The 22,745-nt window shown below is 35.4% G+C and overlaps 1 protein-coding gene across 1 annotated transcript in view; it reads left to right on the top strand.

Annotated features, from left to right (window-relative positions):
- The first annotated feature begins 1,573 nt into the window (after window positions 1–1,573).
- The window catches only part of LOC142345273 (uncharacterized), a 33,323-nt gene continuing 12,151 nt past the window's right edge, over window positions 1,574–22,745 (top strand). The window contains exons 1-2 of the mRNA XM_075397254.1: window positions 1,574–2,184; window positions 14,170–14,828. Of these exons, the coding sequence (XP_075253369.1) occupies window positions 14,489–14,828 (340 nt within the window). The 5' untranslated portion in view covers window positions 1,574–2,184; window positions 14,170–14,488. The remainder of the gene's footprint in view (window positions 2,185–14,169; window positions 14,829–22,745) is intronic.

The raw sequence follows: 22,745 nt of genomic DNA, 5'->3' as shown, positions 1-22,745 counted from the left end.
CGAGCGCTTTTCAGTCTGATCAAAGAACGAATCGAGTGCACACTAGTCTGATTAGAAGCCAAGTCGAGCAGACTTTTTTCCAGTTTTTTTTACTTACATATGTTGTCGCTACTAAGAGTCAACAACAAAGCAGCATTCTGATCACAACTCTATGTGAAAATCTGATTGACTTGATTATAACCATAGTGTCCATCTGCTGGCAACTGCTGGTCACGTCAAGAAAAGTTTAAAATCAAAATACATCAAGAATTTGTTATCAAAGTTGTCTGAGTTCATTTATTCAGTTGGAAAAAAGATTTAATAGCATACTCGATAATATTTATGGCAATTGGGTTTTATTTTCATTAGCAACACTTTTATATTTGGTTTTTTTATTTAAATATATGATTGATAACATCAATTTTTTTGAAATTACCATATTATAGAGATTTCAAAAGAATTGTTCATGTTCAGACTCATGCAATGATTCATACTGAACATATTCACATTGATACCAAACTTAAAATTTGCAGTGCATGCAAAATTTTAACGGTGATATGAACCAAGTTACAGTCAGTTTTTCAAGCCTACTAAGTTAAGGACTGGTATCAAGAACGCCTCATTTTTAAAGAATATGGTGTAGACGCACTGAAAAATTTTGGATTGACAGGGTTTGAGAAACATTAATACGGTCAACTAAATTTTTGAAAACAAGCGTTGTAAGACATTTAATAGCCAAGTTATTTAATTGAAAATAGTCCAGATACCAAGTCATAAGGTACACCCGAAAGAGAATAAACAGACCATAGAGTCTCTCAGAACATTGCTAAGTTTCTCCTATTAAGTTCTCGATCAATTCGAGTGAAAAATTGTAAGTTAAATATTTCTAGAGACGACGATAAACTACTCTTCACTCCTCACGATTTTTTCTTTCGCCCCATTAACCTTTATGGAATAAGAGTGCAAATTCTTGTGATAACACTTGTAACAATAACTCGGAATTAACAACCAGAAATAGCACGTCAATTTCGCCCCAATTTGTTTTGAAACTAATGTATTTCGTTTACATTATAGAACAGTAACTTGTTTAATCTGAGCAGTTAGAGTCTATCGTAAACAAAATTGCCTCCTCACGGCTGTTTTAAGCACTGCATATATAAATTTAAGTTCAAAAATTTTGGAATTGCTTGGTTTCAGCTTTCAATTTATCCATAAGAAATCCCGGCTTTATGAAAATTGATTCATATCGGCTATAAATTGATTAAGATACACAAACAGGTCAATTAATTATTATTAACGACGATTAACTACATTCATGTAAGCATAAACGCCATATCGGTTTAATTTAAGCAGTTAGAAAATCAGTTGAAGTCAATTTATGATGAGATATTTCCACTTGAAATTTATTAATTTAATTTTTCTTAACAATAAAGTCTAGCCTATCATTTGAAAAATGTCAACGTTTTACTGGCGACAATCAAATCGTTGGAAAAAAATGCGTTGACCAATTTTTCAATACTGTTTTATGTAAAAGAAAAAGTATTCAAAATTTATAACTTTAAGACAACGAAAACCATATCTAATTATTCTTCAATCGTATTTTCTCCCCACGCTTATTATGCTGGTCGAGTCGGTTTAAATTGTACTCCGATCACCAGTTCGAACATTTCTAATTTTAAAATTTATAAATATTTGACACGAAATGAAGGAAAGAGGGAATGATTTTAAATCATAAATCCGCATAAATTATGCAGCAAGTTTCAACCACCTGCTGTGTTTAAGCGTGCAGCATCTCGTGTAGTTTTGGCACACAGTTTTATTCTTTCGTTGTGTTCTTTCCACTTTAATGTAAGGAGGAAAATAATCCTTTCTTAACTGTTATATCAGCTCTCATACACGCGGTAAATATTCGATACAGTCCGTTTTAAATTTATCATTAAAAAGCTGGCAAAACGCACACGTTGGAGTAATTTATTTGTTTTTATTTATTTATTTTGTTTTTTTGTCAATTATCAAAGTTTTCAATACTGTCTTTCAAAATTTTAATTACAGAAATGAAAGCTGAAAAGTAAATTTGACAGAATACATCTTTTGTCGCGTATTTGCTTAGTTGCAGATGATAGCACGTTTATAATCAGAAATTCTTGACCAAAGTTACTACATTTCATAACTGACACAGATGTTCGTGATCTTTTGATCCGGCAGGTTTGACAGAATCTTTCCCGCTAAATAAACGGATCGCTCTTAAATCAAAATCCCCAAACCCCTCACCCCCCCCCCCCCCCCCTAAATATCACTCATTCTTCTTAGACGTTTGTTTTTACTTGCCCATTCTACGACTACGACATAGACAGATGCTAAAGCCCGGTTTTGTAAAAAAAGCCCCCACGGGAAAAACCTTTATTGGATAGGAAATAAATAACCCTCCACGGAAATAAATCCCCTCTTGACTTTTACCGAGCTGCGCATTTAGCGCGTTTGGCCATGCCTCGCTAGCCGTGGCTATGCCTTAGCGGCTCGTGGGACTTGATATGAAACTATCACAACCGACCAAATTATCACGATCAAAATTTAAATTTAAAATGGGGGTTTATTTCTTTGGGGGTCTATTTCCTATCTAAAATTGTGGGATTTTCCGTGGGGGTTTATTTCCTATCTAAAATTATGTGGGATTTTTTTCCGTGGGGGTTTATTTCCTAGACCCTCTAAAACCGTCTATTTTTTTTCAGAGTAAAAGCTACCATTATTTTACCCAAATTTTACTCTGTCAGGTACAATTTAGTACAATATCCTTATAATTATTGCACTATACTTAACACTTCACCCAATACCAAGAAATCTTTGTGCTAATTTAACTAAAGGGCATAATTTTGAATAAATTATTGGTATTTTGTCCTGTCAGCTCAAGGTCCAGGTCTTAGTTTTGTCGGAAGGCTATAATGTCAAGGCAGTAAATTAAAAGTTGGTCTACAGAAGATAAATTTCTTTTCAGTCTTCTCTGCCCCTTTTAATGGTGTGTATTAATTGCAAAAAAAATTAATCCTTTTCGGTTCAATAAAAACTTTTCTTTTATGGTAAGGGTATTTATTTACATTGTATCGCTTGGGAATATGAAATGGTATGCCATATGCCGTGCTCTAATAAAAGTGTCAAACAAATTTCGGTAAAAATTAAAACTATCACTAAATTGCAATTTTCTCTGATTTGATCTATCGTTTCACAAAATATGGGTTGGCCTGAGACTAACAGATGCTTAGCTTAGTCAAGGTCACTTTATAAACATTCAATTTAATTGTCTTTATTTGAGCCCGATGCATAGTTTGGAAACAGTGATATGAGACAAAACTTATAAATCGAACTAAAATTTGTAACAGTATTTTTTCCAAACCTTTTTAGGGTTCAAATCATGGCGCTGTGAGAAAATAACATCTAAAAACGAAAAAATATGAAACATAGGCATATGAGCTGAAAAATGAGCGGTTTTCAAAAAAAAACAAAAAAAACAAATTGGCAGCCAAATCACAGACACATCACTTGACCATTCCATATCAATCCAGACAAAGAAATAAAAAATGGAATGATGTCCTCAATGATGGACAAGTCAATAAAAAGAAAAATAAAGTCCCTTTCACAAAACTTGCGAACGCGCAAAAAATGTGATTTTGAGGCTTGGGATTATTATTTGTATCTTTTCAACAATTGACCCCTTTTGCAAAAGGGGGCTGTTCTTGAATTTAAGTCAACGATTTTTTAACCAGCCAGAGACTACTTATAACTTACCGCGTATGGGCATACTATGTTAAATTGAATGGAACGCTAGTTACTGCTTATCTGAAAGAATTTTGGTTGTTCTTTTAGCTTTCTTGCTTGAACTTTTGCTCGTTTAAAGCGAAAAAAAGCCATTTCTCACTGATCTTTTAAAGCAGATTTCAAGATTTAAACATTCAAACCTTTTCTTTTCCGTCTGAATTAAAAAGTTAAAGATTGTAACAGCTATTATTTATATACATTTAGAAATCGTATGAAGGCCTATATATTATATTCTGACAGAATTGCGCCATTCCAAAAAAAATTAATCTCAATTTACACAGTAAATCATACTTTTTCGGACTTTATTACTACTTTATTTCCAGATTATTTTGTCAGGATGGATGCCAAGTTATTACAATTAGTGGAGACTATCCAGGATGAGAGTACGAAGCAGGTCGTGAGTACCATTATAAGCGAATTAAAAAAAACCCAGAGCGAGGTTAGTGTGCTATTCAAAAACATTAAGGATTTTTGCTCAGAGTTAGAAATGCGCGTTCGGGAACAAGAAAGATACACGAGTAAGGACTCCATCATTATTGATAATCCACCGTTTGTCCCAAACGTTGATGATGATGCATTACTGGAACTGATTGTTTTTTTTTTCATTAAAAAATTTCTGCGTTACGAACTGGAACCGAGTAAAATTAAAGCGTGTCATATACTACCTGGTCGAGCCGAAGAAAAAGGTCTGATGGCTTCTGTGATTGCCAAGTTTTTGTAATTTCGTGATAAAAACCAGATATATGCGAATCGAAGGTATCTCAGAGGACAAAACGAAATAAAGCAAAAGAATATTTACGTACGAGAAAGATTACCTGCAATGGATGCTTATATCAAGAAACTCGCTGAATGCAAGGGACTCATAACAAGCACTAATAACTGCACTGTGTCCGTATTGTGTGATCAAGGAGATAGGAGAAAAAAACTTGTAAAAGTAAATGATGTTACCGAATTGGAAAATGTAAAAAATCCAATTGTGCGAGAGCAGAATCGTAGACCAAACCAAATAACTGGTTTCCGTAAACCAAAGCGACCACTTCGATTGACTGATGATGAACGTGCTGATCGGCTATTTGCATCATTCTCTCCTGAACAAAAGAAAGCTATCTTCGAAATTGGAAAAGCCAATTAAAGTGCTGGAAAAAGTTTGAACTGAGAATAACTCATTAAAAATTTTTGTTAACGTCTGAAGTGTTGAAGACACAACACATGTGTGCAAAAGTATCTGTGTTTTGTTATACAAGTTTCATCTAAACTTACTTCTCAAAGTTGAAACAAGGATAAAAAAAATTAATAGTTAATTTTTAACTAAACTTTCTTAGTTTTTATTTAGCTTATTTTTATCTGTTTAAGCTTTCCGTGCTTTTGGTTTTCGTTTTTTCAAAATTTACTGCATGAGGTTCTGCGATTTCCGCGGCTTCAGGCATTATTGTAATCATATATTTTATTTATATGTTTTTCTTTTCACTTCTTCATAAACAAAAACTTGCATCAGGCACTGCGATTTCCGCGACCTGTTGCAAGCTGAGTGAACTTTAAAAATTTGTTGTGTCACTAATGGAACATGGGCTCAGAATACAATTTAGTCTGAAGTACTGCGATTTCCGCGGCTTCAGTCTCTTTTAAGTCCTCTTATAATCCTCTAAACTAGTTTACTCTTTTTTTCTCAATAAATGCTTGAGTTTTTCTGGTCTGCACTGCGATTCCGCGGCAGCAGGAAAGACTGAATCGAAAAAAGACAGAAAAAAAAGAAAAACAATGGTTTATGGCTGCAACTTTGTCGGAATACTTCTTGGACATATATGACTTTTAGAATATTACTTCAACATTTAAGACCATTTCATAGAAATTTTAATGAGCTAGATCAATTTATAAACCAAGAGAAAGCAAAACCTGATGTAATTGCATTAACAGAAACCTGGTGCAACCAGTATACTTTCCAAAATGCTTACCAGTTGAATGGATATGGCCAGTTGTTGAGGAGAGACAGAGAAAAAAGAGGTGGAGGTGTAGGATTTTTCATTCGGAAAGGCATCAAAGTTCAAATTAAAGCAATTACAAACAATGAACACGTACAATTGTTGACAGTTGCGTTGTTAGGATATCAAAATGAAAAAGTGATAACTGTTGGTTATAAAACTCCGAATTATGGTATAGATGAGTACATAAACGTTTGCAAAGAGCACCTTAATAAATTCACTATCAAACCGGAGAGTTTGCAAGTTTTTTGTGGTTATTTCAACTTAAATGTAATTGAATAAACGAACAAAATTGCTAAGGTTTTGGATTTTTTCTCTTGTACAGGACTGCAAATAAAGAATAGATCAGAACCGACAAGAGTCACTTCTTGTACGGCAACATGCTTTGATGTTTTTTTCGCGAATTTTGAAGCCTCAGTAAGTGCGAAGGATACAATGATCTCTGACAACAGAGGAGTAGAATTGAGCGGCAAGGAAACAAGGGTTGATCCGGACAAATCAAAGGAAAAATTTCTTTTTAGGCCCCTAAAAAAACTTCAAAATAGGGAACTCAGGTTAGATTTAAATTACAGTATTGCAAAAAAACTGTTATACCTCTCTACAAAAATGGTAACGAAAACGAGTTCGGTAATTACAGACCAATATCACTGCTCCCAGTTATTTCAAAAATTGTTGAGAAATGTCTACAGAAAAGGCTCATTTCTTTTTTGTCCAAATACTCAGTAATAAACAAGGCTCAGTTTGGATATCAGGCAAAGAAAAACACAATTGATGCTGTGTCGGAGGTTGTTGAAACAATAAGGATTTCTTTGTGTTCGAAAGAAATTTACTATGGAGTTTTTATTGATTTATCGAAGGCTTTCGATACTGTGAGTCATGAAATTTTGCTCCAAAAATGTTTTGCGTATGGTTTGAGGAGGAAAATTTATGACATTCTTAATTCATATTTGACCAACAGACAACAATGTGTTTCAGTTAGCAAGCAGCGATCATCCTTTGAAAGCATTTTTTGCGGTGTACCGCAGGGTTCTGTTTTAGGGCCACTTCTGTTCTTGATTTACGTAAACGATCTGCCTGCTTTTTGTACAAACTGTAATGTAACTAAGTTTGCTGATGATACAAATTTTTACAGAAAGGTGGATAATGGAATTAATGGTACAATAGAAAATGTGTCAGTTTGAATGGAGTAAAATAAGTTAGCAATAAATAGAGATAAATGCAAGGCTATAAGTTTTGGTGCTACTAATGAGACACCTGAAATAAAAATTTATGATTACAGCATCGAATTTGTCGACCACATTAAGTACTTGGGTGTATACATAGATAGTAAACTGAGATAGTAAATTGAGAAAATAATTAGTCGGATGAATTCATTAACAGCGGCAATCTATCAGTATAAAATTTTTTTCAAAAGACACATACTAATCCGATTATACAAAGTTTACGTTCAACCAGTATTACAGTACGGGGTTTTGTTGTATGGAGTGGCCAATAAAAGCGATCTTCAAAAAATTAGAGTGGCGGCAAAGCAGAATTTTTCGTTTTTTCAGCTAAGAGATTCCAAAGCATTGACGAACTGCGATGTAAACACAAGTTGTTTTCTGTTAAAGAGTTACACATATATGAACTGATAAAATTACTGTCAAGAATTCTCCGCCATGAACATCCAAGCAAATTATTAAATAACTCATTTCCGGAATTAATTGAAGAAAATATCCAAATAAATGAAAGAACTCATCTAGTCAAAACAAAATATTTGCAAACGAAGCAAAGAAACAAGTCACTCATAAATAGAGTAAGATGCTTATATAATGTTTTAACTAAAGTGGATGAAAGTATTATTCAAAAATTATGCTCATTTAGTGCACAGGATTTAGCAAACTTTTTACATTGTTTTAGACACTCATTTATTATTGATAACAGATTTTTTTGTTAACCTTTTTTGGTAAGGAATATAGCGAGCTGCATTTTTTTTCTGTAAAATTGGCATTCTTATTAAACATTTTCCTAGGGGTTTCTAAGTTTGATTGGAAAATGGTATTACCAGGGTAAAATATGATTTTAGAGGGTTTGAATTAACAAATAAGTAGACTTTGAGAAGAATTAAAAGGCATCACTTGACAGGTCTAGCGACCTTTTGATGTCCTTTCGGGTTATGTTTTGTTGTTTGTAAATTTATAAATGCAAGCAATGGAATAAACTCGAGAACTAATTTATTTATTATTATAAAATATGTCATGCTATGGCAATTAGTTGAATCGGAATACAAAGTAAAAAATAATTTCTCCTGTTGCGGGTCTGTGGAGGGGCTACCGCCGCGACTTTCGGATCACATCCCATCGCGCATGGGAGGCATGGCCCTGAAAAGCGGCCGGCAATTGCGCTTAAATTGCGCTATCTAACTAGTAATCCAAGTAATACTGTTGTAAATTATGGCACAGAACGAACGCGAATCTGCTAGGTTCCACAGCGGCAATTGTTGAAAATATGCTTGTTATTTACCTGAAATAACCCAAAAAGGTAACAAAACTAATCTTGCGTCGTTATTATTCCGAAAACTTGATTTTTACGTAATTGCGGTTCTTAATTATTTTAAACTGCAAGAGTTACATTCAATTTTTGATGAGTAATTCCCACAGTTTTTGTAAGTAAAATTAGCTGCTTAAGTATTTTAGTTATTTTGAATTCTAGCAACTTCTAGTCCTTTATTTTTTAATTGCATATTATTACCATGCGGAGAACACAAAAAATTGTTTAAAATTCCAAAATTGATCGTCGATTTGCGGGAGAGTTTTTTTGCAAAACTATTTTTTTTGGCAATTTGATAAATTGGAGAAAAAAAAACAATAAATTGTTACAGTATTTTCAGTATTTTTCGCGATTTGTTAATTAAACCAACGACTGCGAATAATACTTACAATTATCCACCTCAAACGCACTTTAACGAATCGACAGCAATCTTTATCTAATTGCGCAAGAAGCTTCAAAATTATTGCATAGTTGCATTGAAGGAGAAATCTGACCGTAGATTTCCGATATATCAAATTTTCTGATGCTTAAACTTTTGTCAATACTTTTTTGCTGAGCGAGAAATAAACTCTGGCTTGCTTTCCTAACAAATTGTAAAATAAGAAAACTTTAAACAGAAGTTCTCCTGCTCCGAAAAGTTTTTGCTTTGCTCTACATTTTTTTTTGAAAATTATTTGTAATTTACTTGAAAATAAATCTAATCAAGAAAAATTGATGAAAACCTCTGAGAAATTAATTTAAATCGCAAATACCAAAATAGCTGGCAGAATCAGAAAAACTCAGTTTCAAGGAAACAGCAGATTAATTTTTGAAAATCAACTGCTTGTGATGTTCGAACATTCTATCGCCTAAGCCACAAGGAAATTGATCACAGCAATGTCAAAGTATGCCTAAACCGAGCTGGAATTAAGGGTCTCAAAAAAGGTTGCCGATTCTCAACCAACAGTGATTAGAAAAAGATACCTTCAACCGATTCTATTGAAACGGAGAGTGAATAAAATCTGAAAAACTACAATCCATATTGGATTTTAAAAATGACAAAATTGGCGAAAACTATCCTCTCAATAAAGTTCTTTGCCATGAGTTTTTCGGGGGGTTAGAAAAATCGCAATGGAAATTAAACCCCAGTCTAATTCTAAAGGGAAATAAACCCTCAAGGAAATAAAACTTCTCGAAACTAAACCCTCACGGAAAAACTCTTCCATAATTAAACCTTCATGATTAAGTTTTATACCCCACTGGTTGTTAAGGCGTGGCCGTGGCATGCGAAGCAATGCCAAATGCGCAGCTCCTTGTGGGTTTTTCCGTGAGTGGGATTTTCAAGTGGATTTTTCCCCGTGTGTGGGTTTTTCATGTGGATTTTTCCGTGCGGGTTTGTTTCCGTATGGGTATATTTCTTGGGTTTTTCATGCTTAAACTTACGCGTTTTTTTGGCTTTTTTTCCAAAGCTGATTTTGTTGACCAGTTCATTGCAGGCTTTAGTGTGATACATCTTATTCAATAAAAGGTTGGTCCTTCGGCTAACAGGTGCTTATTCTAGGTCACCTAATATTTTGTAAATGAAGAGCTATTCATTTAGCTTGGAATCAGTTAGATTGAGTTCAAGTTTTGAATAATATAATTTTTCAACTTTCACTATGATTCATTACAGTATCGACTTTAAATGCCCACTGAATAGAAACTTGATACAACTTGATAAGACATGTATGATCTTGGAATCTCTTGCAAAACTTGAAAAAAATCTTGCAAAAGAATTTGTTTCTTGACACCCGTGAAATGATCTTTAAGCAAGGTCGTACCTTTATGTTGATGTTTTCATGGTGTGTCATGTCAAGATTTTGTTGGAATTTGCCATGTTTTAGTATGTATCTTATCAAGGTGTATCATGTTTCAATTCACTGGATTAGTTGTTATCATCCATCTTATCTAGGGTCCTTGTTTTCTTCGTCTTCTTAATCATCTTGTTGTTTTCTTAATCATTTTCCTTGTTTGTTATCTTAGTCTTAGTTACTAGTTTTAATTGCAAATTGGTTATTATTATGATGAGGTATGGTTTCTCACAGAAGAAAATCGTAAACTTATGTCAAAGATTAATTATTTCTGTATTGTTATTACTTTTATGTTCCAATTTAGTTCAATTTTTCATTAGTATTGATTACAAACCAAAAAATCAAATTTCGAAAGAGCTGCGAAAATTTGAAGACAGTTTGTTCGGTGGTATCAGCAGTTTAAATCAAATGAACAAATCTTTGTCAAATTTTTCGTCAAACATTGAACATGATAGTCCAAGGTCGGTTAAGGAAGAAGAGAGATTGCAGAGCAAACTTACGGAACGGACATTGGAGGCGAGGAGACGAGATCTCATGCTGCTACTACGGAGAAACTCAAATTTTCCAATCGAGGCATCTTTAGAAATGAGGGAAGCAAATCTTGTTTATAGATTAAATCAAGTTTATCAGGTTATCCAGGTCCTTATAAGGCAATTTTAGAGCTCTAAAGCGTTTGCAGTTGCTGAAGCTTGATGATTTTCCGTAAATTAACCTCCCTCTCCAAACGATAGTCAGAGCGAAAACGCATTTGTTTGTTCGCAAGTTGAAAAAAAACAAAAATTTTGACCGCTCGGAAAAGAAAACGGTTTCCACAATTGACCGGCAAGGAAACAAAGTTATTTTTTTATCCAGATTAACTTTTAAACATATTCTTAAAAACGCATTTCTTCGTCTTTACTAATGTTTTTCCGGTATTTTCTGTTTTCAGCAAAAGTGATTTCTAAACATATAATCTCTGTAATTTCAAATTCTCTAGTATTTTCTTGACACGCTTTTTGGTTGGTAGTTTTTTTGGGAACAATACAAATACTGCTAGTGAGCTTTATTCCGGTCAATTTGTTTTTGGTCAAAAACTTCCGCCTCAAAATCGAACTCATTGGAAAAATACTTGTTTTAACGCATTAAAAACTGTGTATGAAGATTTCCTGAAAAGTAAACCCTATGAAGACAGAAATGGTTACTTTAAATTGCTGAAAGTAATAATATTAGTTCCATCTCACAGAAATTGTGTTAAGCTAATGAATATCATTTCTTAACTAACTTTTTGTTTCTTGCTAGACGTTTTATTTACGAAGTAGTCAGGTAAAACTACAATACCGATTAACTATGAATATTTAGGCCTTTTGCGGAGCAATTGTCAACCAGGGATTATGCTTAAACTTTTTCATGAAACCTACTCAAATGACTACTTCTTAGTTTACAGAGAAAAAGTCATCTAGTTAATAATGTGGTACAATTTTACAAAATTCATATATTAAGACTGGTGATTATATCGGTACGTAAGAACTTAATTCATAAAGCATGAATGCTTTGTTGGTCGCTTCAGTAAGCATTCCGTCAAAATTGATTGCAATATAGTGTTTTACTAGAAATAAACTGTTAATGTACGATTTGAGAACTTGGAAAAAAGTTTGAACGTTTCCTAAATTGTGGGTTCATATAGGTAATACTCAGAGTATTCACTTTTTGCAAGTATTCGGATTGATTACAGGGTGAAATTTAATGAGTTATAGCTACTTTCCAAGAAACTTTTTGGTCATTACGCGAAAATTGGCTATAACCATTCAAGTTGGAGTTTAAAAAATATTTGATGCAGCATGCTTTCTCAAGAGCTGTTTTGAAGAAAACCTCTGGTGAAAAATTATAGTTACAGATACAATTGCTTAGAGTAAGTATCGTTCCCAATATAGTTGTTTTTGATTTTGAAAAAAAGGATTAAATATCATTCCGGCTAGCTAAGTCTTTTTCGGTGCTCAGAAATGTTTTGAAAATGAATATCTTTCTGATAGTAATAAATTCTCCTCGATAACAGGATTATTATCATAAATCAGATGTTTGATTTCTCCTGAATATTATCTGTGCGCAAATAATATGAATGAAGGAGAATACTATGAATGAATAAAAATTTTGATTATAAGAATTTTATACTGATCAATACTGAATAGCCTCAATTATTCTAATAAAAGGAAACTAAATTGCCACCAAGAAACATTAGCAATTGATGAAGAACGGTTGAATAACCCTTTTTCTGCCATCGGAAGTTTGATTCATTTTTGATACTTTCATAATTCAAACAGTGAACAGATTTTCATTATTTATTTTCAAGCATGCAACAGAACTTATGTTTTTGTAGCTCTTCAACAATTTTCTTGTAGAGTTTCAAAATGAAAAAGCAATGCCTGTTCGCTTCTAAAATAGTTCATTGCTTTCTACATTGGATAAACTCTTATGAATTTCCCAATCTAGAATGAAATGAACAATTTTAGGGACGACGTGTTTAGGAGTTTTTGTGCTTGCGTGGCCAAATTGGGGAGAAGGAAAACCAATTGAAGGAAAGGTCCACCAAATGTGTTCAGCAATGAAATGGACGGTTGATGTGTGATTTGTTAAACTGGTCATCTGTTGAGTTGATGGCTTTAACTAGGATAATATGATTAACCTGCTTATTACAGCTCATATTCAGAATGACCTCTTAATTATGCTTGTGGATTCTGGACCCAAAACGTCGCAAACAGCCATTGGCAGAAACTAGAAGCTAGACAAAAAGACGCGCTACGGTGTGCAACCGGATGTCTGCGAATGACTGGAATTGACCACCTCAGAAACGAGACACAATGCATCCCCATTAAGGACCATTGTAGGATGCTCGCAACCCAGTATGCTCGCTCTGTCAACAACCATCTGCACCCATGTCACGACGTCGTATTCAACAGTCCAGATCCTCCCCGAAATATGAAAACGAGTCTGAAGCGGTACTACGTCTCCGAATGCGACAAACTGCATTAGACAGCGATACAACAAGTCTCAAGGAGATACACACCGGATACGTCAAACAAGCAATCATTAACTTCCAGCCAATCAGAGTCCTAAACGACCACCCGCCCCTCGGTCCACTCTCAGTAGATAGAAAAGAGCAAAAGCTGGACCGGAAAGAGCAAGTCCGCCTAGCCCAACTGAGAAGCGGATTCTGTAGCAGCTTGCCGGCACCGCATCGGAGTCACAGACTCCCCCCTATGTAGGAAATGCCAAAACGAAGCCTAATCAGTGAACCACTATCTGTCCTGCAAGTACGCGGAAAGCGCCGAGCTGCTTTGGAAAGACCCTTAAAAAGCCGCTGCGTTAACCCGATCCCTCTGAGGGCCTTCACAACAATGACCTCTTGATGCCAAGTCTTTTTTCATACTGTAAAAATACAATGACCAAGATTAAAATCAGTGAAATTTTTTTTGTTCTGTTTTTATCATGAAAAGTCTAAAATATGATATGATCATAGTACTGGTCAGAGTAAAAATACAGAATCGAAATACTATGGTTCAGCAATCATTTTGGCTTCGATTTCGGTCCGGGAACCAAGTTAATTGTCATTTTAGTTTTTCCCCACTGTAATTTTTTTGTACGAACATACCTGACGATTCTTTGTCAGCAAACAAGTCCATACCCCAAGAAGGGCATCGCTGGAGAAGATCAAAATTTGGCATTGATCAGACGGAAGGCGCGACCTAAGCTTTGTCCACACAATTAACTTGGGTCACATCTGACCCCCCCCCCCCGTCTGCAATCCAAGTCTAGCTGGTTGCAAAGTGGTAAAACTGTAGAAATCTTTAATGCATCAGATAGTTCTGCAGCAATGAAACATTGCGTAGTTATATATTTCCAGAAAAACGTGTAACGTGTCTTTCATTTGCATGCATCCGATAATCTCCACAAAAGCCATTTTTTCCGTTAAGATTTCATTGGTTTTCTTTGCACAGGCTTATTTTATTCTCAATTTGGTGCTTTGCTTATTTGTTTCACATGTAACAAGATTTGCTATTTATTCACAGCCTCAACAAATCAAATATTATTGTGCTAGCCCGAGTCCTGGGAAACGATCTACCTCCGTTACATTCCACAAACCAAACCTTCCTTAACACAAAAACAGTTTTGCAAAACGAAGCTATTCCCACAAATTGTAAACGACTATGGATAATCAATTCATTATCAGATCGAGAAAAGGTGGACGCGTTAGTTGAATTGTTCACGCTTTACAACGAATCGTACAGAGTCATCAGAACAGATTACAGCAAACCAGAAAAGATAGTGGCCGATGGGTTAAATGTAAACCGAGGTCGCAATTTAGCCCTCAAAGCGGGTTTCGAAGAAATGGACGCTGGATGGGTGTTTCTGTTCGACGGGGCTGCTTTTCTAACAGTCGAAGGCTTATTACCTCTCCTAAAGTTCGCGTTCGAAAACCAGTTGAAACCATCTTATCATTTTACAGCTGTTTATAGGTTACTTTATAAATTAGACCTGAAACCGGATATCAAAATTCAGAGTATTTTGCAATACACAACAGGGCAGCAGGAAACGATGCTAGGCATGAACAAACAAGCGTATTATGACAGGGCGAAAATGAAAGCGACGCGATCATTTCCATTTTTTGATGAGAAGCGATCGTATGGAAACGCTGATAAGTTCCATACCTTGGCGCTGTTGAAATCAAGTAAGTTTTTTCATTAATGAAGGTGAAAACAATCACGGGAAGTAAATTTTACTAAGCAGATTGGACTTCGCCCTACTTAAGTTCTCAGTCCCGGGTTAACCAAACATACTTAACATAAAATGAACCTTATAAATTACCTTCCTTAGCATAAAATGAACCTAAAATAAACAATATTACCTTTCTTGCCATAAAGTGGACTATATCTGGCCCATAAAAGCCATAATTTTTTAGTTCTTGGACCTGGCTATGACTATGATTTGTACGTAACCATATGTGGTTCGCATTATGATGAGTAATTTTCCATTATTTTTTTCCTTTTTGTGGCAAAGCTGATTTACTGCGGTAACATTTATGGTACGTTATACGTTTACTAAGATATCATATATGGTCCGTTTTATGATAAGTGAGAAGCGATATATCGTACGTTTTTTGGCTAGTAAAATGCCACACATGGTCCGTATTATGGTTAGTAAGGTACCATAAATGGTTCATTTTATGGTTAGTAAAATGCTATATATGGTTCCTTTTACGATTAGTTTAGTAGGGTACCAGAAATGGTTCGTTTTCTGGTTACAAATATCCAAAATATGGTTCCCTTAAAGGTAGGTAAGTTAAAATGTATGTCTAGTTTTGTGGTAAAACCAGGAAGCATCGGTCGGAAAATTCCCTGAAGTCCAGTTAAAAACTGACTTTTCGAGTTTCCAGTATTATTTTTTTGATGGCTTCACACCTCTTTTTTCATTTCGAGCTGAGGGACGGCAGCGGCAGAGTTACTAAAACAATTATTGAAAAATTGAAAGCAAGCAGATGGTAATACCGCACTCTTAAGTTCTCTCTCCAAATGTCAACACAGCCAAAAAAGAATTTAGTCATTTTAAAGTATCATTTCTATGGAGAGCTGGTAACAATAAAACGGCCCAAAAACATTTTCATGATATTTTCTTGTAATTACAGTACCGTAAAAATGAAATTTAAATTTTTTTTACATTGGTTGACTCCAAAACTGTCAAATTGAACTGGTTTGCCAAAAAAAGCAAGAAAAGACCAATTTGATAACAATATTTTATGGGAAATTTGTAACCATAAAACGGTCAGTTAATATTTTTTGGCGGCGTTTTATTGCAAGTTAGGTACCATAAGAAGAGCTTCCTAAGAACTTACATAATATTTTACAAACCATAAGAGCTTCATATAAAATTCGAATAGGGCGTTTTATGATTGGTAAGTTGCTTTCATTGTGGTCAAACTGGTGTGTTTCATACGCTGTAGACTATAACTATGGACTTGCTAAGTACTTGTCCAGGCAATTAGGTGGTAAGGTGCTATTTTTTTCGAAAAGCTCATTATAGAAAAAGGCATCTTTTGGCATTGTGATACCCAAAATCAATTTTACTACCTTCTGTTACTCTCCAAAATTATGTGACGTTCAATAAAGCCGAGAGGCAAGTTATTTTGAAAACAAAGTGTCGAATCAGCCAAAAATTTTTGAGATAGTGCTATTATAGATAGTCCCTGGTGGGACGGTGGGCTCGCGTTTTCCAGATTCCAATTGCGGATGAGAAGTATGACCATCTACAGCAGTCCACTGCGGCTCGGAATCACAAGATCTCTTGAAAATGATCTTATTTTCGTTTCAATGTTGCACTGGAGTACATTTGTCCTAAATTTAGCAGCAGCATGGGTTTCATCCATGGATCAGCTTTATTCTATAGAAATACAAGGAGGCTCGGTAATGTGCGTACGCACATAATGTTCCGAACCCGCTCATCCACATCCTTAACTTAATTGGCTACCAAATGATGAAGAGATCAAAAACATAGATATCGTTCAATAAACAACCAATGGAAGATAATAATGCCACGCTAGAGGGCCGATGACAGTTTTTGATAATAGAACTACTAAAAAAGATCATTAAAAAATCAAAAAACAAACATTATTTACGACCACAACTCAATGTCTACAATAAAAAAAATCATAACAAAATCAAACTCACGTCAGATAAAATCTAAACAAAACAGTTTAACCTATACTTCATAAAAAAGAATATGGGACTGGTTAACAAGTCGACAAAAAGTGAAAAAATAGCAAAAAAGTTTTGAAAACAATTAACCCTCACAGTTATCAATGTCATTAGATATCAACTGAAATCACTGAAATTTTCTTTTGTATCTCTATAGGAAGCAATTGAAACATACCAGTAGTATACATATCTGCCATGTTACTGGAGGGGGGGGGGGTCCGGACCCCCCCCCTACAAGAACTGTCACCACCGAAAAACTGATTTTCTCTTAGTGAAAGCAAGTTTTTTGGTTAAGTTTCGCCAGCCTGAGAGAAGTTCTTGGGTTAAGTTGGCTGGCGAAACTTAACCAAAAAACTTGCTTTCACTAAGAGAAAATCAGTTTTTCGGTGGTGAGAGTTCTTGTAGGGGGGGGGGGTGTCCGGACCCCCCCCCCCGCCCTCCAGTAACATGGCCGACACCGGCTGCTCCAATGTGTATTTCAGAAGAAAGAATGCGTACTCCGGAGTGCTTAGACTATGGTTATAGCCTGTTGTAGTAACTTTAATTTTTTTCATCTTTGAGACCATGAGAGGCATACTTGAAAAACTTTGAAAAATTTTCAAATTTTTTTTCGAAAAATTTTCAGTTTTTCAAAGTCCTAAAATGGTCTGAAATGGATTTTGCGCTATGAAAGAGCACTCAAAAGTGATTTTTTGTTGACTTCACTTTTTTTCACCTAAGTAGTATAGGGGTCGAAACATATAAAAATTTCAAATTTTTGAAAAAAAAATTTTCAAAATTTTTCTAGAGTTTGTGTTAATACCTAAACAGATGTATACAAGAGAGCAACCTCATGTCTCTCAATTACTCAGCAACAAAAATATTCACAATCCAGCCAAGCAGATATCACTTCTCCAGAGAAACAAGTCACCATCAGCTCCTGCCTCGCAACAGGATACAGAACAACAAACTGACGCTTCAGTGGATGATAGAAGTACAATAAACGAGTCTATGGCGAAATCATTTACGACAAACAACACATCGACTATCAAAAAAGGAGTGCTGAATGATATTAGAATCTTGAAGGGGATAAAGTTTGAAAGAGCGAATACAATACTGGACATAATAGAGGAATCAGATTCTGTGTCCTTGGACTCATCAAAGAGATTGCTTATTAATGGTACAAATACAGAAGTTCTTGCTGCTACATTTCTTTACAATCTACAGCAAACCACTTGCAAACTATCTTTCGAACAATTCAGTGTATTAACGCATCTCGATATTGGGTCGCATTTGACTTGTAACACATACGCCAAAAAGTTTCTAAATTTATCAACTGAAGAGAGACTGCAATTTTTGGAATATGAGTCGGACAAAGAAGTTGCTTCAAAATCCCAGCGAAAGAAAACAAAAGCTTCTGACAGAGACCAGAGAAACTTTGAAGAGGCAGAAAAAGAAATCAAACCAACCAGCCCCTGGGAGAATTACTTCCTATCAAGTTAAACAGTTAGACAAATTGTACACTAAAGGCAGTGCTGCTTTTGGTAGCATTGCTAACTTGAAGGAGGCTAGCGGTTTCACCAGAGGCAAAATTGTTCGCTATCTTCAGTCGAAAGCCCCGTACACAAAATACAGACAATTCAGGAAAAGTGTTCCCCGACTGAAAGCTGTTACATATAGAATAAATGAAATCTGGTCTGTCGATGTTGCGTGTTGCGTATATGGCTAAAGTTGCCCAACACAACAACGGTGTAAAATATTTGTTAGTGGCTGTGGATGTTTTATCACGTTACTTACGAGTTCAACCAATGAAAGCTTTATATGCAAAAGATGCTGTTGAAGCGTTCAAAAAAATGATCAAGAAGAAACAACCAGAAAAAGTATGGACAGACAAGGGATCAGAGTTCAAAGGAGATTTCAAAAAATTTTGTGAAAAGAAAGGAATTCATTTATATACAACAGAAAGCGAAACCAAGTCGGCATTTGCAGACAGGAACATTCGATCCCTTAATAACATCATTTACAAATATTTGGAAGAAAAGTGGACTTGGACATATATTGAAGATTTACCCAAGTTTGTAAATACTATAAACAGTCGTGTTAACCGGGTAACCCATTTAGCACCTAATAAAGTTTTCAAAAAACATGAACCAATTTTAATATCATTAGCAATCAACACAACAAAGTACAAACCAAAATACGAAAAAGGAGACCTTGTTAGGATTGCAAAGCACGACGAAAAATTCAGAAAATTTTATAAATAAAATTATACAGACGAAGTTTTTACGATATTCAAAATTGCTACCGTGTGTCCACCAACGTACAATCTTATAGATGCAAACAACGTTATAATTGAAGGTAAATTTTATGAACCGGAATTAGTCCAAGTAAACGTGTTAGTTACTGCAGACGAATAAAATGAATCCCGCCAAAGAATTCACCATCGACCTAATATCCAACGCATCAATGGAAGTTTTTGGTGAAAACTCAATGGCAAAATTCCGTAACCAGTTATCTCAACCACTTATTTTGGATGGAGAATGGCAAGTAGCTTTATCTTCAATATCTTTCCCATCAAACATCAACAACGTCAATTCAAACGGGTTAGTCGTTTATAAAAACTCGGGAGTGGAACTCGACGCCTCAAATAATCGCAGTGGACACCTCAGAAAAATTCGCAAAGGCATTTACAGTAGCTTGGATCAACTAGTGGATGAACTCAGGCGAATTGCTCAGTTTAAACAATTTGATTTTAATTTTGACAAAATTACTCATAAACTGGTTTTACAATTCGGAGCGAATGAGGGTTTTTCATTTGAAAACGAAGAAGTTCCAAGTATTCTCGGCTTCAAGGGTATAAAAGACAACTCGCATGATGGATACATTCATATTGGATACAAATCACACAACTCTCAATAGACACCAAAGTGATTTTCCAGTTGATATAACCTGTGGCTCACAATTAATATTTGTCTACATAGACGTTATAGAATATCAAATTATTGGAGAGGTGAGAGCTCCTGTAATTAAAATCATTGAGTCCGAAAGGCGTTTAAGAAACGGCAGCATAAACACTGTTACACCCATTAATCACAAGACATTTACAATTCTGGATTACAAGCCCATACTTTCTAACAATATTCAAAACATTAAAGTGGAGTTGAGGAACGAAGCCGGAAAACTTATTCCATTTAATGGTACAGGAAAAGTGATAGTAGGCTTAAAGTTTCAAAAAATCAAGTGAAATGGAAGCTTACTACAGCAACCAAGCATCACAGTCAATGCCACATTTCTCCGGTCATTATCGTCAAAAAGGAGGTGGCTTTGGAGCCCTCGCAGCAGGTATTGGAAGAGTTGCTTTACCATTGGCAAGAAGAATTATATGGCCCGCGGCCAAAAGAATTGGCCGAGAGCTTTTAGTGCAGGGTGCACCTGAGTTGGTTGAAGTGGCAACGAAACGAAAGTCGGCAAAGCAGGCGTTGAAAAGCACGGTTGCAAAAACAGACCGAAAACAATTTGGTGGTTCTCTCCATTCACGCATAACACGAGGCCGGCAAGTTATTAAACGTCGAAGACAACAATATGCTAAACCTCGAACCTACAAAAAACGTTCCACTAAAAGAATCATTTCTCGAAAACCACAGCCAAGAAGAAGTCGACTGGATTTTTTCTCTCGAGTCAAAAATGGGAACTAATATTGTAATACCTTCCGAAGCCACTCACAGCTCCTTGGATTTATTTGAAAAACCACCTTTGCTAGTCACCTTTGATCAATCATTTGAGCAAAACACTGGACCACTTTATTCTCCCTCTGGATCATCGCTCGAATTCGAAGTTGTAGGCTATCGCAACAATTTCATAGATTTGCAGAAAATTTATTTGGAAGTAAAATGTCGAATACAAAATGCTGATGGAACTGATTTGCGATATACCGCCGGCGAAGCAACCGCAACCGATGCTGCATATTTTGTCAACAATGTTCTTCATTCACGGTTCGCCGACTGTACTGTTTCTGCAAATGGAATAAAAATTTCCTCAGCTAATGGACACTATGCTCATAAAAGTTTTATTGAAACAGAATTTTCGCATGGAGCCGATGCAAAGGAAACTTGGTTAAAGTGTCAAGGTTACGAGTATGAGCCGAACCCCGCTGGTATAGCTGCAGCAGGTAGCTGTGAGAGAATCAGAACAAATTACTTTATATGGAAAGCTCGCTGTTGATTTCTTTTCCTGTGAAAAATATCTAGTAAGTGGTGTTACCTTGAGACTTTCTTTCCGAAGAACGCAAGATGATTTTGTTACCATTAGTGAGACGGCGGCTAAAAATTACAAAGTTAAAATCGATGAAGCAAACTTATTTGTTAGAAAGATGACAGTGTCAGACAACGTTGTTGGAGCCATTGAAAAAACACTCCTAAAAACTCCGGCATTGTATCGCTACAATGAAGTAATAACAAAAACATTCCTCGCAACAGCAGGTCAACGCAGTTGGAAACATGAAGATATTTTCACAAAAGAACCAATAAGATTGTTGCATTGTGCAGGAGCAATGCATTCATTGGGACTAACAATATCAATCCCTACCACTATCAAAAGTTTGATTTGAGTGAAATTACGGTCTATCGAAACGGGTTCGCAACAGCTGGCACTCCAATGTTAACAAATGATAACAAGCGCTTGTATTACAATTCAATGAGTGCCCTAGCTTATGTTCAAAACGGTCATGGAATACCCCTAAGTGATTTTGTGCATCACTTTATAATGGTATTTGACTTAACTAGCACGCAAGAGGCGACACACGATTTTATTCATCCTGAACTAACAAACTCATCATTATCGGTTGAACTGAAATTTGATACTGGTTCGCCAAACAACATTGAAATTTTTTTCCTGGGAGAAAAATTGTCTACTGTGTATATTGACTCTGCAAGAAACGTATCCAAAAATGTGCTACCTATAAATGCTTACTTATGGATGAAGACCAAATTGATATTCATGTTCAAAAGTGCAAACATCTCAAATTTAAATTTCGAGGTGTTTATGCGGCTGACAATTATCCCTTAAATTTACCAGTTAACAGTTTTATAATTGTGAATGCATCGCGAGCTGATTCTATTGGTTCACATTGGGTGATGCTTGCGAAACGCTACGCATACCTCGTACTCTACTTTGCAGATCCGTTAGCAGTACCTCTGACTGCCCATAAAGACATTTTCTCCCGCTTACAGCAATGTACTGATTTAAAAATGATGATGGATATTATGGAGCACAGAAGAGATATTCAGTCTCCCCTGAAATCAGCAGACTCGCAACTTTGTGGTTTATTTTGCATCTATATTGCTCATTATTTCTATAGCAGTAAGTTTCCATTTGTACCTGATGTAAATGAATTGCAATTGTTGGCATTTTTAATACATATGGAGTGAAATTGAAATGTTCTATCACAGCACTATTTTAGACAGTAGAATTTTTACAGAACTGAAAGTTTATTAAATAGTCTGAAGTCTCACGTACAAAACTTCCCTGCCCACTTAAAATTATATCCATAATCTGATAGAGAGAAGAAGAATGTTCACCAAGCATTAGTTGACAAAAACGTTTTACAGTCACATCGGGGATAGTGGAAGCACGTTTGTTAGAAGTGGTAGTAGTAATGGTTGAGAGTCTTTTCGCAGGGTTAGGCAGAGGAAGTTGTTTTTTAGTTTTGTTGGTTGAAACATGATTAAATTTGACAAATACTCCACAGCAACATGTAAGCGAGAGACAATAGCACCATGAGTAACAAAATTTTTCTCCGTAGGCAAAATAAGGATTTTAAAACAAGTCACAAGGCAAGGTATCGTCGCAGGAGCATACGAAGAAAAAACAATTTTATCTTCGAGACCTGTATCTTCAAAAACGAGATGCCAATGATTGGA

Source organism: Convolutriloba macropyga, chromosome 9, assembly GCF_964194025.1.
Source record: "Convolutriloba macropyga chromosome 9, txConMacr16.3, whole genome shotgun sequence".
Lineage (NCBI taxonomy): Eukaryota > Metazoa > Xenacoelomorpha > Acoela > Convolutidae > Convolutriloba > Convolutriloba macropyga.
Note: the sequence above shows the minus strand (reverse complement) of the source record. Positions and strands in the feature narration are given on the sequence as shown.